Source organism: Pteropus medius, unplaced genomic scaffold (assembly GCF_902729225.1).
Source record: "Pteropus medius unplaced genomic scaffold, Ma_sr-lr_union100, whole genome shotgun sequence".
NCBI lineage: Eukaryota > Metazoa > Chordata > Mammalia > Chiroptera > Pteropodidae > Pteropus > Pteropus medius.
The window spans coordinates 29711292-29729951 of record NW_024349800.1 but is presented as its reverse complement, the minus strand read 5'-3'; the positions used below and the strand labels follow the sequence as shown (position 1 = coordinate 29729951).

The window sequence follows — 18660 nt, the reverse complement described above, 5'->3', positions numbered from 1 at the left end:
TATTTCCCCTCGGGGCAATAATTCAGTATTTGCTAATTCAGTGTTTTCTGTGACTTTATAAAACTTAACTACTGTGCATATCAACATTGAGTGTATTCATCAAAAATATTCTTGAAAAATAAAGATAATAAAGATATTAGATTAACAAAATATGAAAACAAAAGCTGAAAGAAATGATCACCAAGAGACCTGCACTACAAGAAATGTTAAAAAAAAGTTCTTCAGACTTTAGGAAAATGACACCAGATAAAAACCTGGTTCTTCACAAAAGAACAAAGAATGGCAAAATGGTAAATATATGAGTAGACACAAAATATTCTCATTTCTTAATTTCCTTAGAGAATAACTGATTTTTGAAGCTCAAAAAAATGACAATATGCAATATTTATAGAGACAATTTATAGAAGCAAAATATAAGACAATAAAAGCACAAAGGATGAAAGGGATACATAGAAGCATAAAAGAACAAACAGCAAGAACAAAGAGAAAACAGACAAATGAATTATATTAATAACAACAATGAATGTAAATGGCCCCAGTTAAAAGGCCGAGGTTTTGAGACTTGATAAAAACCCTATTACATGCTATTTACAGGACACACACTTTAAATATAAAAACAGGTTAAAGGATATGTCAAAGGATAGGTTAAAGGATAAGTCATCCAAGCACTTAGCCTACAAAATCTAGAGTGGCTATATTAATGTCTAGCAGAGTAGATTCAAAGACAAAGGAGAATTACTTTGAGATTATTAGAGATAAAGAGGGGGATCTGATAATGATAAATAAGTAAATAACACTAAATAGATATAACAACTCTAAAGGTGTATGGGAAAGGTAAACAGGAAATATATGAAGCAAAAACTAATGGAAGACAGACAAATCTACAAATTTTATTTAAAATTTTTAAGAGCTCTCAGTTAATTAATAGACTACAGACACAGATTAGTAAGGATATAGATATTTAGACAACACTAGCAATGCACTAAACTGAGTTTTATAGAGCACTACAAACGACAACAGAATATACATTCTTATCAAGTTCACATGGAACATTCACCAAGAGAAACCATTTCCAGGTCTATAATACAAGTCTCGATAAACTTAAAAAGACAAATCAGTGTTATGTTCTTTGGTCACATGAATTCCATCGAAATCAGTAAGATAAAAATATCTGGAAAATCCCCAAATGTTTCTAAAGTAAACTACAAAATTCTAAATAACCCATGGATCGAAGAATATATTAGAGGGGAAATTGAAGAATATTTTAAATAAAATAATGAAAATTTGTGGGATACACCTAAAGCAGGCTGAGAGAGACATGTATAGCTCTAAATGCTTTTAGAAGGGTTACATTCAAAGAGCTTCCACTTTATGAAACTAGAAGAGCAAGTTAAATCCAAATAAATAAAAGAAAATAATAAAAGCAGAGTAGAAACCGTTGTTACAGAAAACAAGCAAACGATAGAGAAAAATTCCTTGAAGAGATCAATAGAATAGATAATCCCTAAAATGATCAAGAAAGAGATGAAAATGAGTATTGTAAATAAAAGAAGGACTATCATTACAAATCCTAAAAACTAAGGAAATAATATGAACAAGTTTATGCCAATAAATAAGACAACTTAGATGAACGGACAAATTCCTTGATGTATATTCATCAAGATAAAATAGAATTCCTTGAAAGACATACATTTTCAAAACTGACAGAGCAGAAATAGAAAGTCTGAAAAGCCCTGTATTTCTTAAAGGAAGTATACTTGTAATTTAAAACCATCTCCACAAAGAAAATCCCAAGCCCAGATGGCCTCACTAGTAAATCCTATAAAATCTAAAGATGCTTATACAAACTCAACATATAAAAAGCAAACATTTCCCAAAACATTTTATAAACTTATGCATTAATACCAAAAACAAGGACATTACAAGAAAATAAATTTACAGAAAAATATCCCTTACACCCAAAAAGCTTTAACAAAATATTAGCAAATTGAAATCTAGCAATTTCATAAAAAGTATACTCATTACCAAAAGGGGTTTAATTGCAGGAATACAAGACTGGTTCAACATTTAAAATTAAACAATGAAGTTTACCACATTAACAGCCTAAAAAAGAATAGTCACATGATTGTCTCAAGAGATGCCAAAGGCCTCTAAATAAAATTCAACACCTATTTCACAAAAATTCTCAGCAAACTAGAAAAAGAAGGAAACATCCTCTACCTCAGGGTCAGGACATCTAGCAAAATTATGCAGCTAACATCATACTTAATAGTGAAAGACTAAACAAACCCTCAAGGCATAGAAAAAAAGCAAGGAATTTTTACACCTTTTACGGTACTTGCCTTCTTAGAACATTTATAGCATAAAGATGAGAGGGAAAAGTAAAACAATCTTCACCTGCAGACAACAGGACTGTTAGAAAATCCTAATGGTTAAAAAAATCTACTAAACCCTACTAGAGTTAATAAATTAATTTAGGAAGGATTATAGGACGGATATAAAAACAGTATACAAAAAAAAAATCACTGTATTTCCATAAACTAGCAACTAATAGAAAATAAACATTTTTAACTATTATCATTTACAATAGCAACAAAAAACAAAATACACAGAAATAAATTTAAGAACAGAAATACAAAAGCTTTACATTGAAAACTACAAAACACTACTGAGAGAAATTAGAGAAGACCTAAGTATTATATATATATCTCATGTTCAAGGACTGGAAGACTTTTTTTGTCAGGAAAGGGTTCTCTTAGTTCCTTGTGTTTCTGCGTTGCACGTCTTACGAGCAGAGGAATGGAGTACTGACTGCCTTTCTTCCTATCTTTTCAAAATGTTTATATAGCAAACAGCCTTGGAGACAGACAGTGTCTTCCTCTTGCGCAAGAGGCAGGCATGCTTATTGTGAAGTATAAGATTCAGTTTCTCTAAGCCCAAGGTTGCTCTCCTGTGATATAACCCACAGCAAGTTCAAGTGTCACTTGGCATTTTCCATGATGCTCTATGAAAAATGGTACTCAGGGAACCTATACAAGAAAATGCTGATACTCTGGCCATTATCATTGCTCTGAGTAATAAAGTCTCTTACCTCTGACCCAGGCATCTGTATCTTACTAGCATCCAAGAAACTATGGCAGACTAACTAAACCCTAAGATGTCAATTCTCCCCACACTGATCTCTAGAATCAATATAATACCAATCATATTCCCTGCAGGCATTCTATAGAGATGAACAGGTTGATTCTAAAATGTACAGAAATACAAAGGACCTAAAAAGGGCAATTTTGAAAAAAACAAAAACAAAAACAAAAATTTGTAGTCACCCTACTTGATTTTAGACTTAAAGTTGCAGTAATCAAAGCAGTCTGGTAAGGACAAACAGACCGACAGAACAATATATATACAGATGTCCCCAACTCATGATGGTTCCACGTAGGATTTTTTGACTTTATGATGGTGAAAAAGCAATACACAATCAGCAGAAACCATACTTTGAATTCTCAACTTTGTACTTCTCTTGGTGATGCTGGGCAGCGGCAATGCACATTGGGGAGCTACAGCTCTCAGTCCAGCATGCCATCAGGAGGGCAAACAACCGATACTCTACGGTGCATTCACTGTGTCAGGTGATTCTGCCCAAATGTAGACTAATGTGAGTGTTCTGAGCACATGTCAGGTCGGCTAAGCTAAGCTACGGTGTTTGGTACACACACATTTTTTGATGATATTTTCAACTTGCCGTGGGTTTATGGGACAGAACCCCACTGTAAGTTGAGGAGCATCTGTATACATAAAGACACTTATGTGGTCAACCGATTTCGACAAAGGCACCAAAGCAATCCAATAGAGAAAGAAATTCCTTCCCAAAAAATTCCGCTGAGACAACTGAATATCTATATGGTAGATGTGGAACCACTTTGGAAAACGGCTTGGCAACTTTTTATAAAGATAAATATATACCTATCCCATGACTCAGCAATTCTACTGTTACTTATTCCACTATCTTTACCCAAGAAAAAAGAAAACATATGCTCACAAAAAGGACTACACAAGAATATTCATAGAATTCTATTGTTTGTTAATATCCACAAACTATAAATAATCCAAATGTCCATCAACAAGTGAATGAATAATTAAACTGTGGTTTAGTCTTATCATGGAATACCACTCAACAGTAAAAAGGAACAAATTACTGATACCTCATCATCATCAATAAACCTCAAAAACATACTGAATGCAAATAACTGGACACAAGAGTACATACTGTATGATCTCATTCATATGTTCTATAACAGGCAAAAAAACTATGGTGAAAAAAATATGAACAGTAGTTGCTTGGGATTGTGGGTCTGGGGAAAGGACAGAACAAGAACTGAATTGAATTGACTGCTAAAGGCCCAAGGGTTCTTTCCGAAATGAAGAAAATATTCTATTTAACGGGGGTGTGGGTTAAGTGAGTAGATACATTTGTCAAAACATAAAATAGCTAAAACTTAAGATCTATGTATTTTATTGTATGTAAGTTAAATCTTAATAAAAACATTAAAATTTTTAAATTTTAAAAAGTGTATGTGCATTCTTCAAAAATTTCAGAGAGCGTGCACAAACAAGAGAGAACTCATAGATAAAGAGACTTCTAAAACAACCCAATCCATTGTAATATGTGGACTCTATCTGTATTGATTTTTTTTAACTGTTAAAAAAAAAAAAATGAGTTATGACATTCACTAACTAAATAACAGAAATTGTAAACATTGGCTAGATATTTGATGATTTTAATTATTGTTAAATATGTTGGGAAAATATTTGATTAAGAGTATTGTGGTTATGTTTTGCAAAAGAGTACTTAACAGTTTGCAAAATACATAATAAAATACTTATGAGGGTGTAGGACTGGCAAAGGGTTGATGTTTGTTGGGGCTCAGTGATGGCTAAATGAGGTTTCATTCACTATTCTGTCTTTCTTTATATTCGAAATTTTCCATAATGAAAAGTAAAAAATTTTTAAAATCCCTCCAAAACAGAGATAAGGCAATGTAAACATACTAATATTCTATTATACTGAAGCAATTTTAACCACAGTTTTACCCATAACTCTCTCAGCAGACCATTAAAATATGTTTGATTCTATCAGTGTTAATAAGCTTAACTTTAGCTCTTGCAAGATGTTTTTCATTAACATAGTTTTAGTAAGGGGGACAACAGAAAGCTTGGTGGAACTGAGTGGGTAAATGAGAAAGTTGTTAGGTGGTAGTTTTTCCCGTCCTTGTTCAAAAGTGACATCTTACAGACATAATCCTTAAAGAAGATCTGTGTATAGTATAGATGGATCTGTAAGCTATAATGAAATACCTACCTGATCTTCTATATTCTAATTTTCATAATTCACTTTACATAAGCAAAAGCATCTAAAGTTTTTGAGTTTTATATAAAAATTAATTTTTATACAAAATTAAAATATCAGAACTTGGTACAATTAATAATAAAACTTTCTATAATGATATTGATTAATTGAGACTGAGAAGTTCTAAAGGCTATATATGAAAGAGATTTATATGATAGGTTTAGCATATCTGATAACCTCCTTAGAACAAAGAAAAACAAAATTTTTAAACAGTAAATTCCTTTGTTTTCTGAGATCAAAGACGCCAGTAGCTCTAAAAACTCTTTTTAATGATTTAGTTCAGCTTCACCCATGGCTGTCAGAACATCGAGATAAATAAATTTAATAATGGCACCTTCCAATGAGTAAGTTTCCAGGTCAATCTGTAAAGTTGGGGAGAAAAAACGTGCAGACAAGATTTGGAACCCAAGTAAGGTCTTTTCTCTTTTCACAAAAGCTGCTGACAGGTAATAAATATACGACTGTTCTTAAAGAACCACCACAAAACTCCTCTAATTTTAAGACAGCAGAAAATACTTTATAACTAGGGGCGTATGTTTTGCCTTTAATCTGCTACATGTAACTCTTGTAAGTGCAATTCCTATTTATCTTTTTTGTCCCCATACTCAGTCCTAAGCCTGGTACTAAAAAAAAAAAAAAAAAAAAAAGTATAACTTTTTAATATTGAATTTCCAAGGGACTACCAATATCACCAGACAACTGCCAAATCTGTTTGAACAACTAAACTCGTCTCTGGTAATAATTCCATTAATGAGAACAAGCCATTAAAGAAGTAATGTTTTTTTTAAAAACTAGAGGGACATCTAAGTAAAGCATTCAGAGACTACTTAAAAGTTAATCTAATTATTAGGACTATAAAGAATGTTATTTCCCTTCTTAAAACAAAATTTTTTTTGGAAATGAAAAAGCAAGAAGACATCTTTCTTCAACAGCCTATCTATAGTCAATTGAAAAGAGGAGGCCAAATATCTATATAGCCCAGTATTTCAAGTGTTTCATACTAAGCAGGTAGGATACTTAATATTTGTTTTAAAGCCTACATTTCACATAATTATGAGCTAAATTTTTTTAAAATGCATATTAAAAACCATGTGTTGGTAGAAAAATATAGATATCAATACTAAAAATATAGCAATTCTTTCCTAATTTAATCCATAAATGTAATGTAACCCACTATAATTCCAACAAAGGGAGAAGGGACTAGATAAAGATCAGACAGAAAATCATACAGGCATAGATAGCCAAGAAAAAATAATTCTGGAAAAGCCCCATCAACTAGTATTTTATTTTAAAAAGTTTGGTACTTATGCATGAACAAATAAATGGAAGAGAAAATATTTCACCCACACTACACGTGACAAAAGTGGCACTTCAAAATAGTAAAAAAAAAAAAAAAAAACACATGTTGAGACAAAGGGGAAATCATGTTGAAAAATAAAATTATATCATTACTTCGCTTTCTAGAAAAAAATAAACTTTAGAAGAATGAAATAATTAAATGTTGAAATGAAATCATAAAAATATCAGGAGAAAACATGGGAGAAATTTTTACAATCTTAGAGAAGGACTTTCTAAGAATTCCACAAAACGCAATGACTTTAATGACTAAGTCATAAAAGAAAATGATAAATCTGACTACATAAAATTTCTGCACAAAAAAATATACCAAAGGTCAAAATACAAACAACAAATCAGGGAAAACATTTTCAAGACATGACAAAAGCTAATTTCCTTACAATAGGGTGAGCACTGCTACATCTATAACAGCAACAACAAAAGAATAAGCAAAAGCTGTGATCAGAAAAAAATTTACTGGCACTTAATCCTATTAAAAAATATTCAGAAATGTAAATTTAAAAACAATCTGCTAAATCATTTATTAGTTTACCAATGTACTGTACTGATAAAAACAAAAGGAATAAGGTACTTTAACACATTAATGGTGGGAATATACACTGGAACAACTCTTTGCAGTACAATCTGGCATTATCTATCGACATTTAAAACGCACTTACCCTTTGAACCAGTAATTCTACTTGTGTGAATTTATCTTACAATGCATATAACAGCATGTATACCTAAAGAAGTGTATACAAGTTTCCAGCAAAATTATAACAGAAAAAAAGCTGAGAAACAACCTAATTAATCAATAAAAGACTGATTAAATAAAATATGGTACACCCATATACCTCGTATAGGTAAATAAATACAGGCTTTAATTCATAAGACTTGAAATTTTCATTGAGAAAATATTGTAGTAATTCTAAAACCACACAGAATGTGGAGATCAGTATTCATCTATAATTTCATATTCATTCAACAAATACCTGAGTGCCTACACCACATCTCTGTGCTCAGGAATGGAGATGTAATGTCACATAGTCCTTTTCCTCAAAGAAAAAAAATATAGTCCCTTTCCTCAAGGAGTATACAGTCTGGTAGAGACTAAAGATGAGTAAGCATTCCATTACCATATATGTGGCATGGTATACACGATGAGGTAAGAATACAATGTTATGGGAACACATGAGGAAAGCAACTTAAAAAACCAATAATCACCATGCCAACCAAGAAACAAAAACCCAGCAGCTTAAATGTGAAATTATCTACACCTCCTTCAGAGGTGAAAAGAAAGATGAGGCCATCAGTCTGAGAAGACTTCAACATCAGTAAAGCTGGGACTCACCATTTTGTAGGCCTACATCCTCCAATAGCCAGCCACAAAGGTCACATTCACCCATTTAAACACCACTGATGACTATGGTTCTGCCCAAACAGTTTCCATCCCTGGTGCTGTCGCCCCCAGGGAGACCTTCTAGGGACTATATTTAAAAACAGAAACAAAAAGTCTCAAAAAATATACTATAAGAATAGTGTATCTGCAACATTTACTTCTACTTAATCGGAAGTTCCAAAGAAGAATCAAAAAATATCCCTTTGGTTGGTACTTTTATCTTGGGCTAGCAAAGTACCTTTAAAATGTGCCATTCAAATTGGGGCCTTGCGTCAGTGTTTCAAATAAATTGCTTTTAGGTATATTATGAAATAACTACAGATAAAACAGAGCAAATTATCGGACAATAAATAATATGCTCCTTTTTAAAAATGTTTTATACAATATAGTAAATCTTCCAAGTTTACAGGGATGTAGTGGTAAAATAGCATATTTTCTAAATACTATTCCACATAATTCTATATTTATCAAAAATTCAATATATATTCATTACTTAATTTTAAAAAGGATTTCAAGGAGCTTGCTAGTTACTAAAAAGCACTATAAATTTAACAAGAACCAATCTGAAACATAATTCACTTTATCTATAAGGAACATATCACTTGTTCCCATCTTTTAAACCTAGTCAGAAAATTAGAAATGTCTTTACAAAAAAATTATTCAGAATCTCTAAATTCATCAGTTCTATTCCTTATGATTTGCTAAATAAAAATGAAAGGAAGGCAATGGATAGGGCATGGCATTGCTTTCTTCTTTAGCAGCATCTACTTCCTGTAAGTGTCCTATCACTTAGGATTTAAACTACATATCACTCAAAATTTAACATTTCTAATACGTGCTCCTATACTAATATAAATGATTATATAATAAATGATTTTATAAACGACTAATAGTTTTTAATCTCCAAGCCACAACCTATACTTAAGAGCAATATAAAACTCTATACGAATTTCCATTGCAATGAGCAACTCTGGACAGTCTCTGAAATTGATTTAGTAAGTACCAACATTCTTTTCTTTGCATTTATATCCATGACCTCCAAGTCCTATCAATTCTTCTTTCTTAAAATCTCTTAATGACCTAACTATAAAAATACGGATTCACAGCCAATCAAAGAAATCAGGCTTCCCTTCTATTCCATTTTCACTGAATGGACTAGTAATGAACCAGTTCAGGCTCTACTCACCTGTCTCAGAATTACTGCAAAAGCTTTCTAAATAGTTCAGGTTTTTCTCACCAATCTATCTTGAATATTGTCACCAACTCATTTTTCTAACACTGCTTTCATGATCCCATGGTTTCCCAACGCCTAACACAATAATTCAGAAAAGTGATGACAAATAATAAAATGACTACATTTTAGAAAACAACAAAAAAATTTTGGTTTCCTAACATAAATTATTAAAAGCAAGAGCAACTGTAGATAGCAAATCATGGGTAAAAAAAGTAGGATAATAAAACCCTAACTCCTTGTCATTCACTACCCTTCAGACTGCAGATCTACCACACATTTCAATCTCAATAAACACTGGTTTAGAACGAAACCTGAGACCAGCTCAATGTCACCCTTAATGATAATGTTTGCATTTCTCTCAACTCAATTTCTATCCAGAGTTTCCCTTGTATATCCTCAAAGTGTAGGGTAACCAACCAACCAACCAACCAACCATACACAATTGTCAAGCATCTACCAAATTCAGTAACATAAACCCTTTCCGGTCAGGCTGGTCTATACTTCTTAACCATGCTCTGTACATTTCTCACCTTCTTTGTCTTTAACGCCAGTCTCTCAGTTCCTCTAAATCTTCAAAATTATACTTCTGCTTTAAAATCATCATTATTTAAGGAGCATATTTCTTACATAAATATATATTTTTAAAACCAAACTTGTTTGCATGGCCCATCAGAAATCCCAAGTGATCTAGGTGTAGCCCATCTCTCCACCCTCACATGGCTCTCCTAGTTTTTTTCAGTAGTCTTCCTTAACTAGATTCTCAAACACACAAAGCTCATCCCTGACTCCAGGCTTTTAATTCCTAAGTTATTGGAAATTTTTGATTGCAGCCTCAGGAAGGCCTTTCTCAGTGCTGCCCTACCAACGGAGAATCCCACAAATCCCAATCATTTTCCATGCCATCAACCTGTTTATTTTTCTCATAATATCTGCCACTATTCTGAGTTCCTTATTTATGTACTTATCTTTACTCCCCCCAAAAGGAGCACACGTGTCTTGCTTATTGCTATACCCACATAGCTCAAAAGCGTCTGCCTCTTTGTAGATAATCAATAATCAGTTGAATGAACAAACTCTTTTAAGAAATCTAGAGTCACTGAAATGGTTTAACTATCCATGACCATAATCACAATGCTCAATCAACACAGAATTGGAATTCCTGGGAAGGCAATATTCTCTTACTTTGTCTTCCAAACTAGTAATTCAAAGAGAATGTTGTCACCTCCTCGATCTCTAATGTTCAAAGAACATAATTCCTTTCTGATCCCATGAATACAAGATGACAAATTAGTATGCTTTTGTTAATCATTAAATTTCTCTTCTGCAAATTTCTTATTACTTTATATTTTTCCACCTCACCTTAGTTTCTCTCAACTGTTTTTTGGATTCAGAAAAAGGAAAGACTGAGTTTTTCCTCATCTTCTAATATCTTCCGTGTAGTGATGAGCGTTTTGAGTAGTGTTGGGGAATGTCAATATCAAAATGTTATTCAGAAACATTACAATTGGCTTATTTTCCCATTGTAGATCAGGAGTGAATAGAAGAAAAAAAATAGTGATCTCAGATTAATTTTTCTTTTTCTAGAAAATGAACCATTTCTAAAATTCTACAATGCTACAAAGATTTCTCAGCAGGCAGTGAGACTACCTAATTCTTGATCTTTTATACATAAAGATCCTACTGATATGCTAGTGGATCACTTTCTACCCCAAAAGTAAAAAGCTACTTGTTAATAAGTTAATTTGTCTAATAAGATGAACTCTTAATCTCTAACGAACTTGATTTTTTCTTCTAAAACAATTCTCAAGACGAAATAGGTAATAAAACAATGTTCCTAAAAATTAAAACCATACAATCAAGTACTCATGTGAATGAAAAGACCTGAAAATTACTTACAGACTATGCAGATCTGTCTGTCGACCTACAACATAACTTCTAATACATACTGTTTCTAACCAATATATGAAAACCTGTCTCAAAACATTTCATTAAGTCCTACAAGTTCAATTGGCCTATTCCTGCAACGAATCCACAGGTTTCCCTTCTTAAGAATATCAACCATTTTGCTTTTTTTCTCTCTCTCTCTACCGTTACTCAATTACAGTGCATTAAAAGGCTAAACCTGTCCACAGCAATTCCTTTCACTCTGCAGGTGAGACGCCGGCAGAACTGCGCCCCCTCGGCACCCAACGCCCAGATCCCATTTCCCCGGCTCGGCTTAGCTCGTGGGGAGTCGCCACATCAACCCGGGTAAACTGGGCGGTGGCAGGACTTCACCAGAACTCTTTCCTTCCCAGTTCTCCACGCGCCACACCACTGGAGGCGCTCTCCCCTCACTGCAGTTGGGTCAACGTGGATGTTTTCCAACCGGCCAGCTCCCCACCAAGGCAAGAGGGGAGGACCCGGAGCTGAAGCGCCTGGGGGCCTCGCAGGCCAGGGAGGGGGTAGGGTGAGAAGGGAGGCCGGAGATGAATGCAGGTAAACAGACCAGCAGCGAAACTGTGCCGTTTCCCTAGGAGCAACCCAGGAGGGAAGACAAAAGATTACGGCGCCAAGGCCTTTCCATCCTCACTCCAGAACCAAGCCGGCCCAATGAATCCACCACCCTAGTACCTCGACACACACCCCTAGGGTGCCTAACTTCTGGGGCGCAACGGAATGGGGCTGAGAGGCAAGGACCCGGGAGCGGGAGGGAGCACGTGCTCTCCGATACCCGGACAGACAATAAAGAACAAGCCCGGGCTTCCTCTGCCGCCCCACCCTGCTCGCGGCGGCTGCCACCCGCGGGGCGCCTTCGCCCCCAGGTCCGCAGACAAAGCCCCTCGAGGCGCAGAGGAGGGCTCGGCCGGAGGCTGCATACAAAGGAGGGAGAGCTGGGCACTCACCCACAGAGCCTGAGGAGCTCCTGCGCTTGGGCGCGGCCGGGGTGGAGGGGGGCGCGGCGGGGCCGGCGGCGGCCGGGGTCCACGCGGGCTCGGCCAGGGAGCTCACGCCGGCCGGAGGAGGCGGGGGAGGCCGGGCAGGAGGCTCGTCATCCTCGAGGAGCTTGGAGGGTGAGGGTGAGGCTGCGGCAACGGAGGGTGGGGATGGCGGGGGCACCGCGGACGCCACGGGGCTCGGGTCCCAAGGCGGCTGCCGCTCCAGGGCGGAGGGGGGCGCGGCCGGCAGGGGCTCCCGGGGCGCGGGGGTCACGAAGTCACTGCTGAAGTCCAGCAGGGGAGCGCTGGGGGCGGGGGCGGGGGCGGCGGGCACTGGCGCCGCGGACAGCCCGGCGGCGGGCTTCCTCTCCAGCACCTCCAGCTCCTCCAGGTCCTCGTCCTCTTCCTCGGGCTCCTCGTCCTCCTCGTCCTCGGGCTCCTCGTCCTCTTCGTCCTCAGAATCCTGCACGAACTGGTACTTGAACGGGGGCTGAGGTCGGGGAGGGCTTTCCGAGGACGAGGAGACCAGAGGCGACTGCTCCATGTCTTCCATGGCTAGCGGGTCGGAGATGATGCTGCGGCTGCTACCGCCGCCGGACTCTTTTCCTCGGAGCTGCGGGCGTTCGTGGGGGTTGGGGAGGCCTGGGAGGGGCCGGGCCGAGCGAGCCGAGAGACCTGCAGGGGCGACGGCTCCCGGAACAATGAGACTGCTCCTCCTGCCTCCGCGCCCGTGAAGCGCTACCCGCCCCGTCCCCAGTTGCCGCCGCCGCCGCCGCCCAGAAGAACGAAGGAGAGAGGCCAGCAGACTCCCCGCCCAGTTTGGCGTGATTCACGCTCCCCCGCAGAGAGAGGCAGGGGCTGGCGCGGGAGGGACGGAGCCAATCGGCTACCGGATAAAGACGAAGGGCAACCAGCCGGCCCAACGGCAAGGAAAAGAGCTAAAAGCGGGTGGGGCTTACTGCTCTTCCTCTGTCTTACCCGCTGCGGTGGGTTCGGTGGGCGGGGTTTGGAACTGGAAGCCCCACCTTCCACCCTGGGAAGTTGAGGTTTGGGGCTAGGGGCTAGGGGCTTGGCCTTGCCCACAGCTGGAGGTCAGTCCGTAGTTAAGAGTACTGCAAAAGCGAGCCGGCTGCCAGCCCTGAAGGGTCGGAGAGGTTCCTGGGCGCGCCAGCGGAAGGGCGTTATCCTGGAGGACTTGGGGTGGAAACTTTCCTCCCAGTAAAGGAAAAAACCCAGAGTGGAGGAAGGTTATTAGCTCACGCTACTGTGAAGTAGGCCCTAAAGATTGAAATATACATATAAATTTGTAAAGATTTTTAAATATAAGATATTTTTCAAACTTAAATTCCCAGGCCATCTTATCACTACTGCCATCACCACGTTAAAAGAAAAAAATAAGTATCTGACAGTTTTAAGATCACTCCCAGTCTAAATTGCAGACCTTGGATGAGGTAGGCAAAACTGAGCCGGGCTGGACGATCTGGAGACTGGGGCCATTTGAAAGTTCACTCATCTCTTTCCAGAAGAGTTTTTGGATCTGCCCAATGCTAGACTCTCACGTGGTAGGAAGATGAGTCACCCAAAGAGAGAGGGAGGGGAGAGCATAAAGTGGAAACAGAACGATGCCTTGGAAGGCAAATTTGATTCACATTACATTTCAGTCACCTTAGGCTCATGAGTCAACATTTTGGATGATTCAGGCTTCCTGGGAATCAGGAAGCCCAATACTCATTTCTTTGATATGCCAGAATGAGCACGATTCCCACTCCACTTTTTCCGAAACTGGAGAGAGTCTAAAGAAAGTGGATGCAGAACCTATAAGTGTAAGCATCCAAAGATTTATGAAGCCCTTTTATCTTTCTGACATACCTTCCAAAATCTGGAGGCCCTGGAGAAAGGAAGATAACCTGCTTTCAAGTTGCTCATAGTCTAGGCCTGCACTGTCCAGTACCTTGGTCACTGGTTAGTTGAGGCTATTGAGCACTTGAAATGTGACTAGTCTCAAATGAGATGTGCTCTAAGTTTAAAATGCACATTACATTTTGAAACTTAGTACCAAAAAATTTAAATATATCAATTTTCATATTGGTTACATATTGGAATTGATACTATTTTGGATATACTGGGATAAGCATATTGTTAAATTCTACTTTTTTAATGCAGCTTCTAGGAAATTTTAAATACATATACAGCTCACATATTTCTATTGGACAGTGCTAGTCTAAATTCATAATTAGAAATTTTGATTGCCATGGGAAATCACTGGTTATTTAAGCAAATTCTTAGCTCCAACTAATTAATATTACCCTATGCTTAATTAGAGTATTAAAAAAGGAAAGGCAAGGGTTGAAGGGGTGGGAGGAGGGATGAACAAGTGAAACACAAGATTTTTAGGACAGTGAAACTATTCTGTATGATACTGTGGTGAAGGATACATGACATTATGCATTTGGCAAAACTCAGAACTGTACAACACAAAGAGTAAACCCAAAAGTAAACTGTGGGATTTAGTAAATAATATATTAATGTTGGTTCATCAGTTATAACAAATGTACTACACCAATGTAAGGTGTTAGAAATAGAGTAAACTGAGGTTGGGGGGGCGTGCGTGGGAATGTATGAGAATTCTGTTTAATTTGTCTGTTAATATAAAACTAAGAAATAAAGTTTATTAATTAAAAAAAAAAAAAGGAAAGATAGGGCAAGATATCTTAGCAATGTTACCTGATCAGGTTAATTATCAACAATACATTCAAAACCTGGCAAATCAATCCCACAAAGATGAACTTGCTTTATTTATACAAAGTGGTTGTGAGTTGCTTTGAGGTTTTGTTTGTTTAAAGGAAAGAGGAGACTATAAGAAGAGAGAAGTATTAGTGTAGAATTTCGGGGCAGGAGATTTAATGCCAAACTAAAAGTTGTAAACAAAAGTTTCCTACAATGAGAACTAAAATAATTATGTTTCAAGTATTTGTCAAATATTTGTCAAAATTATCAAAATGTACATGATTTTAAACTAAATGCATACAAACACAAAAATATACTAGCAAAATTTTATGGTATGAGATTTTTCTATTGAGTCACAAGTAGCTATCAGCAGTTCAGTCTCCCCCATACTGTTTTTCTCATTACAATTGTTCTGAAACTCTTTAATAGAAAGTTTCACAGAGTTTGTATATATTATTTGCAAGTTGCTTATATGATATTTCTGCATTCATATATCTGTGTGCCTGCTATTACTAAAATAATAACAAATATCTTTATTGTTATAAAAGAATGATTACAGAAAAATGATAGATTTGCAACCTTAATAGTAAATAACAATAAATATTGAGGCAATAATATAAGCACTGTCCTCTGACACAAGAAAAATAAATTTATATTATTGATCTCAGTGATATCTAAAAAATTAAGTATTTGGTGGATGAGTAAGAGTGAAGAATTTACCCAGTGTTCATAGAATGGTCAACAAAGCACACGGAAAGGTGAATGTTGCTACTATATCAGGATTAAAAATATCACTCTCACTAAGAAAATTCTGGTGGGTAGTTGACATGGTTAAAGGAAGAATATAAATTCTAGATCATAACAATAGTTAGAAAATAATTATTCAATAAATTATCTTTGAAATTTTCTTACCAAATGTAGAAGATTAAAGTTTCCAGATACCACAGGTAATAACTGTTCTCTCTTAGAACACTGTAAGAGATCCATTCAGCCTGGTAGAATCATAGAATCTAAGAGTTGGAAAGACTCTGGGAGGTCAGCCTGAGCAATCTCCCTCCTTTATAAGAATCTCCTATAGCAAGTTTTTAAAAATTGGTCATCTGTGGTAGATTAAAAAGGGCCACAAACTCTTTGCAACTATGCCCATCAAGAGGGTGGGTCAATTTCCCCAGTTAAGAGCTGGGCTTGTGACTTTCTTGACCAATACAATGCCCTGGAATTGTTCCAAGCCTAGCCAGAAGAGACATTACCACTTCCATTCTCATTCTCTTGGAATGCTGAGGCCCAAGATGATAGACACATGGAGAAAGAGACCTAACTGCCCAGCCACAGAGTTGATGTCCCTGAAATGTGTGACCATCTCCGACTATCCAGCCAAACCACAGAATCATGAAAAAGAATGAACATTGTTGTTTTAAACTATTACCTTTGGGGATGGTTCATTACACACCAAAAGCTAATCAAAACGTCATCTATTTCAGGCTTTCATTGTGTGCTTTATTCATTCATACGTAAAATTGACTACTTACACTGCACCAAGCATTGTTCAAGACTCAGCATTGAACCAATCAGATACAAATGTGCTTTAACATTTTCAGTAAAGGGAGACACATACTTGGACAAATTGCTCATTCCACCTCTGTAGTGTTATAGCTTATTGCAGAATGCTAAATTGACACCTCATCTGGTATACATAGAACAGGTGAATTGTGCTTGCATTATGTATGCCCCTTGAAGAGTTAAAAGGCATAGGATGGGTACACTCTTGTCTCCATATTACAGGATGTAGACTCAAGAGTGGGTTCAGCAACCATAAGAGAAAGATAAGAAGCAGAAATATGTTTCAAGAATTGTGCACCACAGCTTTTTTGCCTACTGAAAATGACTTGCTTGCTTTCAAGAGAACCACTGAATTATATTCAATCTTTATATTCAAAAAAGACTGAAATGTCATTTTGGCAGCCTTAAGGGAAAATTAACAGCTTACTATGTTATTGTCCCTACCATTTCCCTGGGATTTTAGATTTTATGAACTGTACCTTTTTGTGAAGTGTGGTTCATGGTTCTGGTTAACATCTTGACTTATTCTAAATTCATTCTATAATAAGAATAGAAATATAAATATTATAAAGTCAACTTCTTCAACCATGCTAGTTATGCACTGACATTTAGTGTTGGACCTAAAATTGAAATTTTAAGTTCCACACAGAAATCACATAATAGGCAAGTGGAAGTCACAATTAAAATTGAACCTAATCTTTCCTTTAACCTTCCTGGGTCCTCCTCTGCATTAATGCTGCATTTCCTTAGTCTAGTACAAGATGCACTATTTCTCTGATGAAATTTATTTCGATCTAGCAGAAAAACTATTTTTAAAACAGCAGAAAATTAATTTTAACCTAGTAGTACAAATCCAAGCAAAGAAATTCATAAACCATCTTGGAGAAATATAAATTCTGTCCTCATGAAAAAAAAAAGAAACCACAGGAAAGAATTCATAAAACTCTCTGAGTTGTAAATAACTCATTCCAGTATATAACATACTCCTCCTAATAGTTAAAAGATTTAAGCATCAATTTCATTTTATCATCAATAGAAATAGAACCTAGGTGGTCATGATTTTTAGAATAAGTATTATTCATTTATTCAACTAAAATTTATTAAGCGGCTAGGCTCTGGTGATAAAGAGTAAATAAAATACATTTTCTGATATTAAGGAACATATAGTCTAGTTTACATAAAAATACGTAGATATATATGTATGTATAGATTCATATATATGTTGTATGTGTATGTATTATATGAATGCATAGTATATGTGTATAATATATATAGAGAGAGAAAGACAGATAGACAGACAGACATTCCAGCAGGATTTGGGGAACTGTTCATAAGATAATTTAATACTTAATCTTTTAAGGTAGAGAAAGAAAAAAAAAAGGCATCTAAAGAAGGGGGAATAGCATCTACAGAGGCAGGGAGCAGTGAAATTCCAACACAGATTGGAAGCGTAAAGAGAGACATCTGTCATAGCTAGAGAGGCAGAAAGTGATTGAAAAATAAGCTAAGTACAGACTGTAAAGGGTCTCAAATGCCATGCTAAAGAGCAGAGGCATTATTCTCTAAGTAAAGAGTTTTTAAAGGTCTTTAAGCAGGATGGTGAGACGACCTGATTGCCAGCTTACAAAAATAACACTGGTAAAGGATTATAGGTACTACAGTAAGGAAAGTTAAGACTATGTAAAATGGATTTACAATAGTTCATGTAATCTTTGCTTAATAACTCTATTATAGCTACTGTGGTTTAAGTGAAACGTAATTACTGATTGTAGTTCAGGCAAATGATGATGAGAACATAAACTAATAGCATAGGAAATAGGAGAAGAAAAAATTTTAAAATACATTTAAGTTGAATTCATAGAATTTGGTGACTAATAGGATAGAAGTGCTGATGGAAAAGAAGAAAGAAAAGCTTATCCTAAGGTTCAAGCTTTGGTGACAAGGTAAATTGGTGCGGCCATTATCAAAAAGTCAGGAGAGGAGCATAGAATGGATGAGTAATGCTGGGGAGAATATAATGATCCGAGTTTTTAGATACATTAGACTTGAGTTGCCTGCAGAATATTGAGGTAGAAACAAT

At 36.6% G+C, this 18660-nt stretch overlaps 1 protein-coding gene across 3 annotated transcripts in view; it reads right to left on the bottom strand.

The window, feature by feature from the left end:
- Nucleotides 1-13108, bottom strand: part of RTN4 (reticulon 4) — a 66523-nt gene extending 53415 nt beyond the window's left edge. Inside the window, exon 1 of one of the 3 annotated variants that reach the window (XM_039887158.1) lies at nucleotides 12261-13108. In XM_039887158.1, the coding sequence (XP_039743092.1) occupies nucleotides 12261-12846 (586 nt within the window). In that variant the 5' untranslated portion in view covers nucleotides 12847-13108. The remainder of the gene's footprint in view (nucleotides 1-12260) is intronic. The other 2 variants (XM_039887160.1, XM_039887159.1) reach the window with 2 other exon arrangements.
- Nucleotides 13109-18660: the final 5552 nt, after the last annotated feature.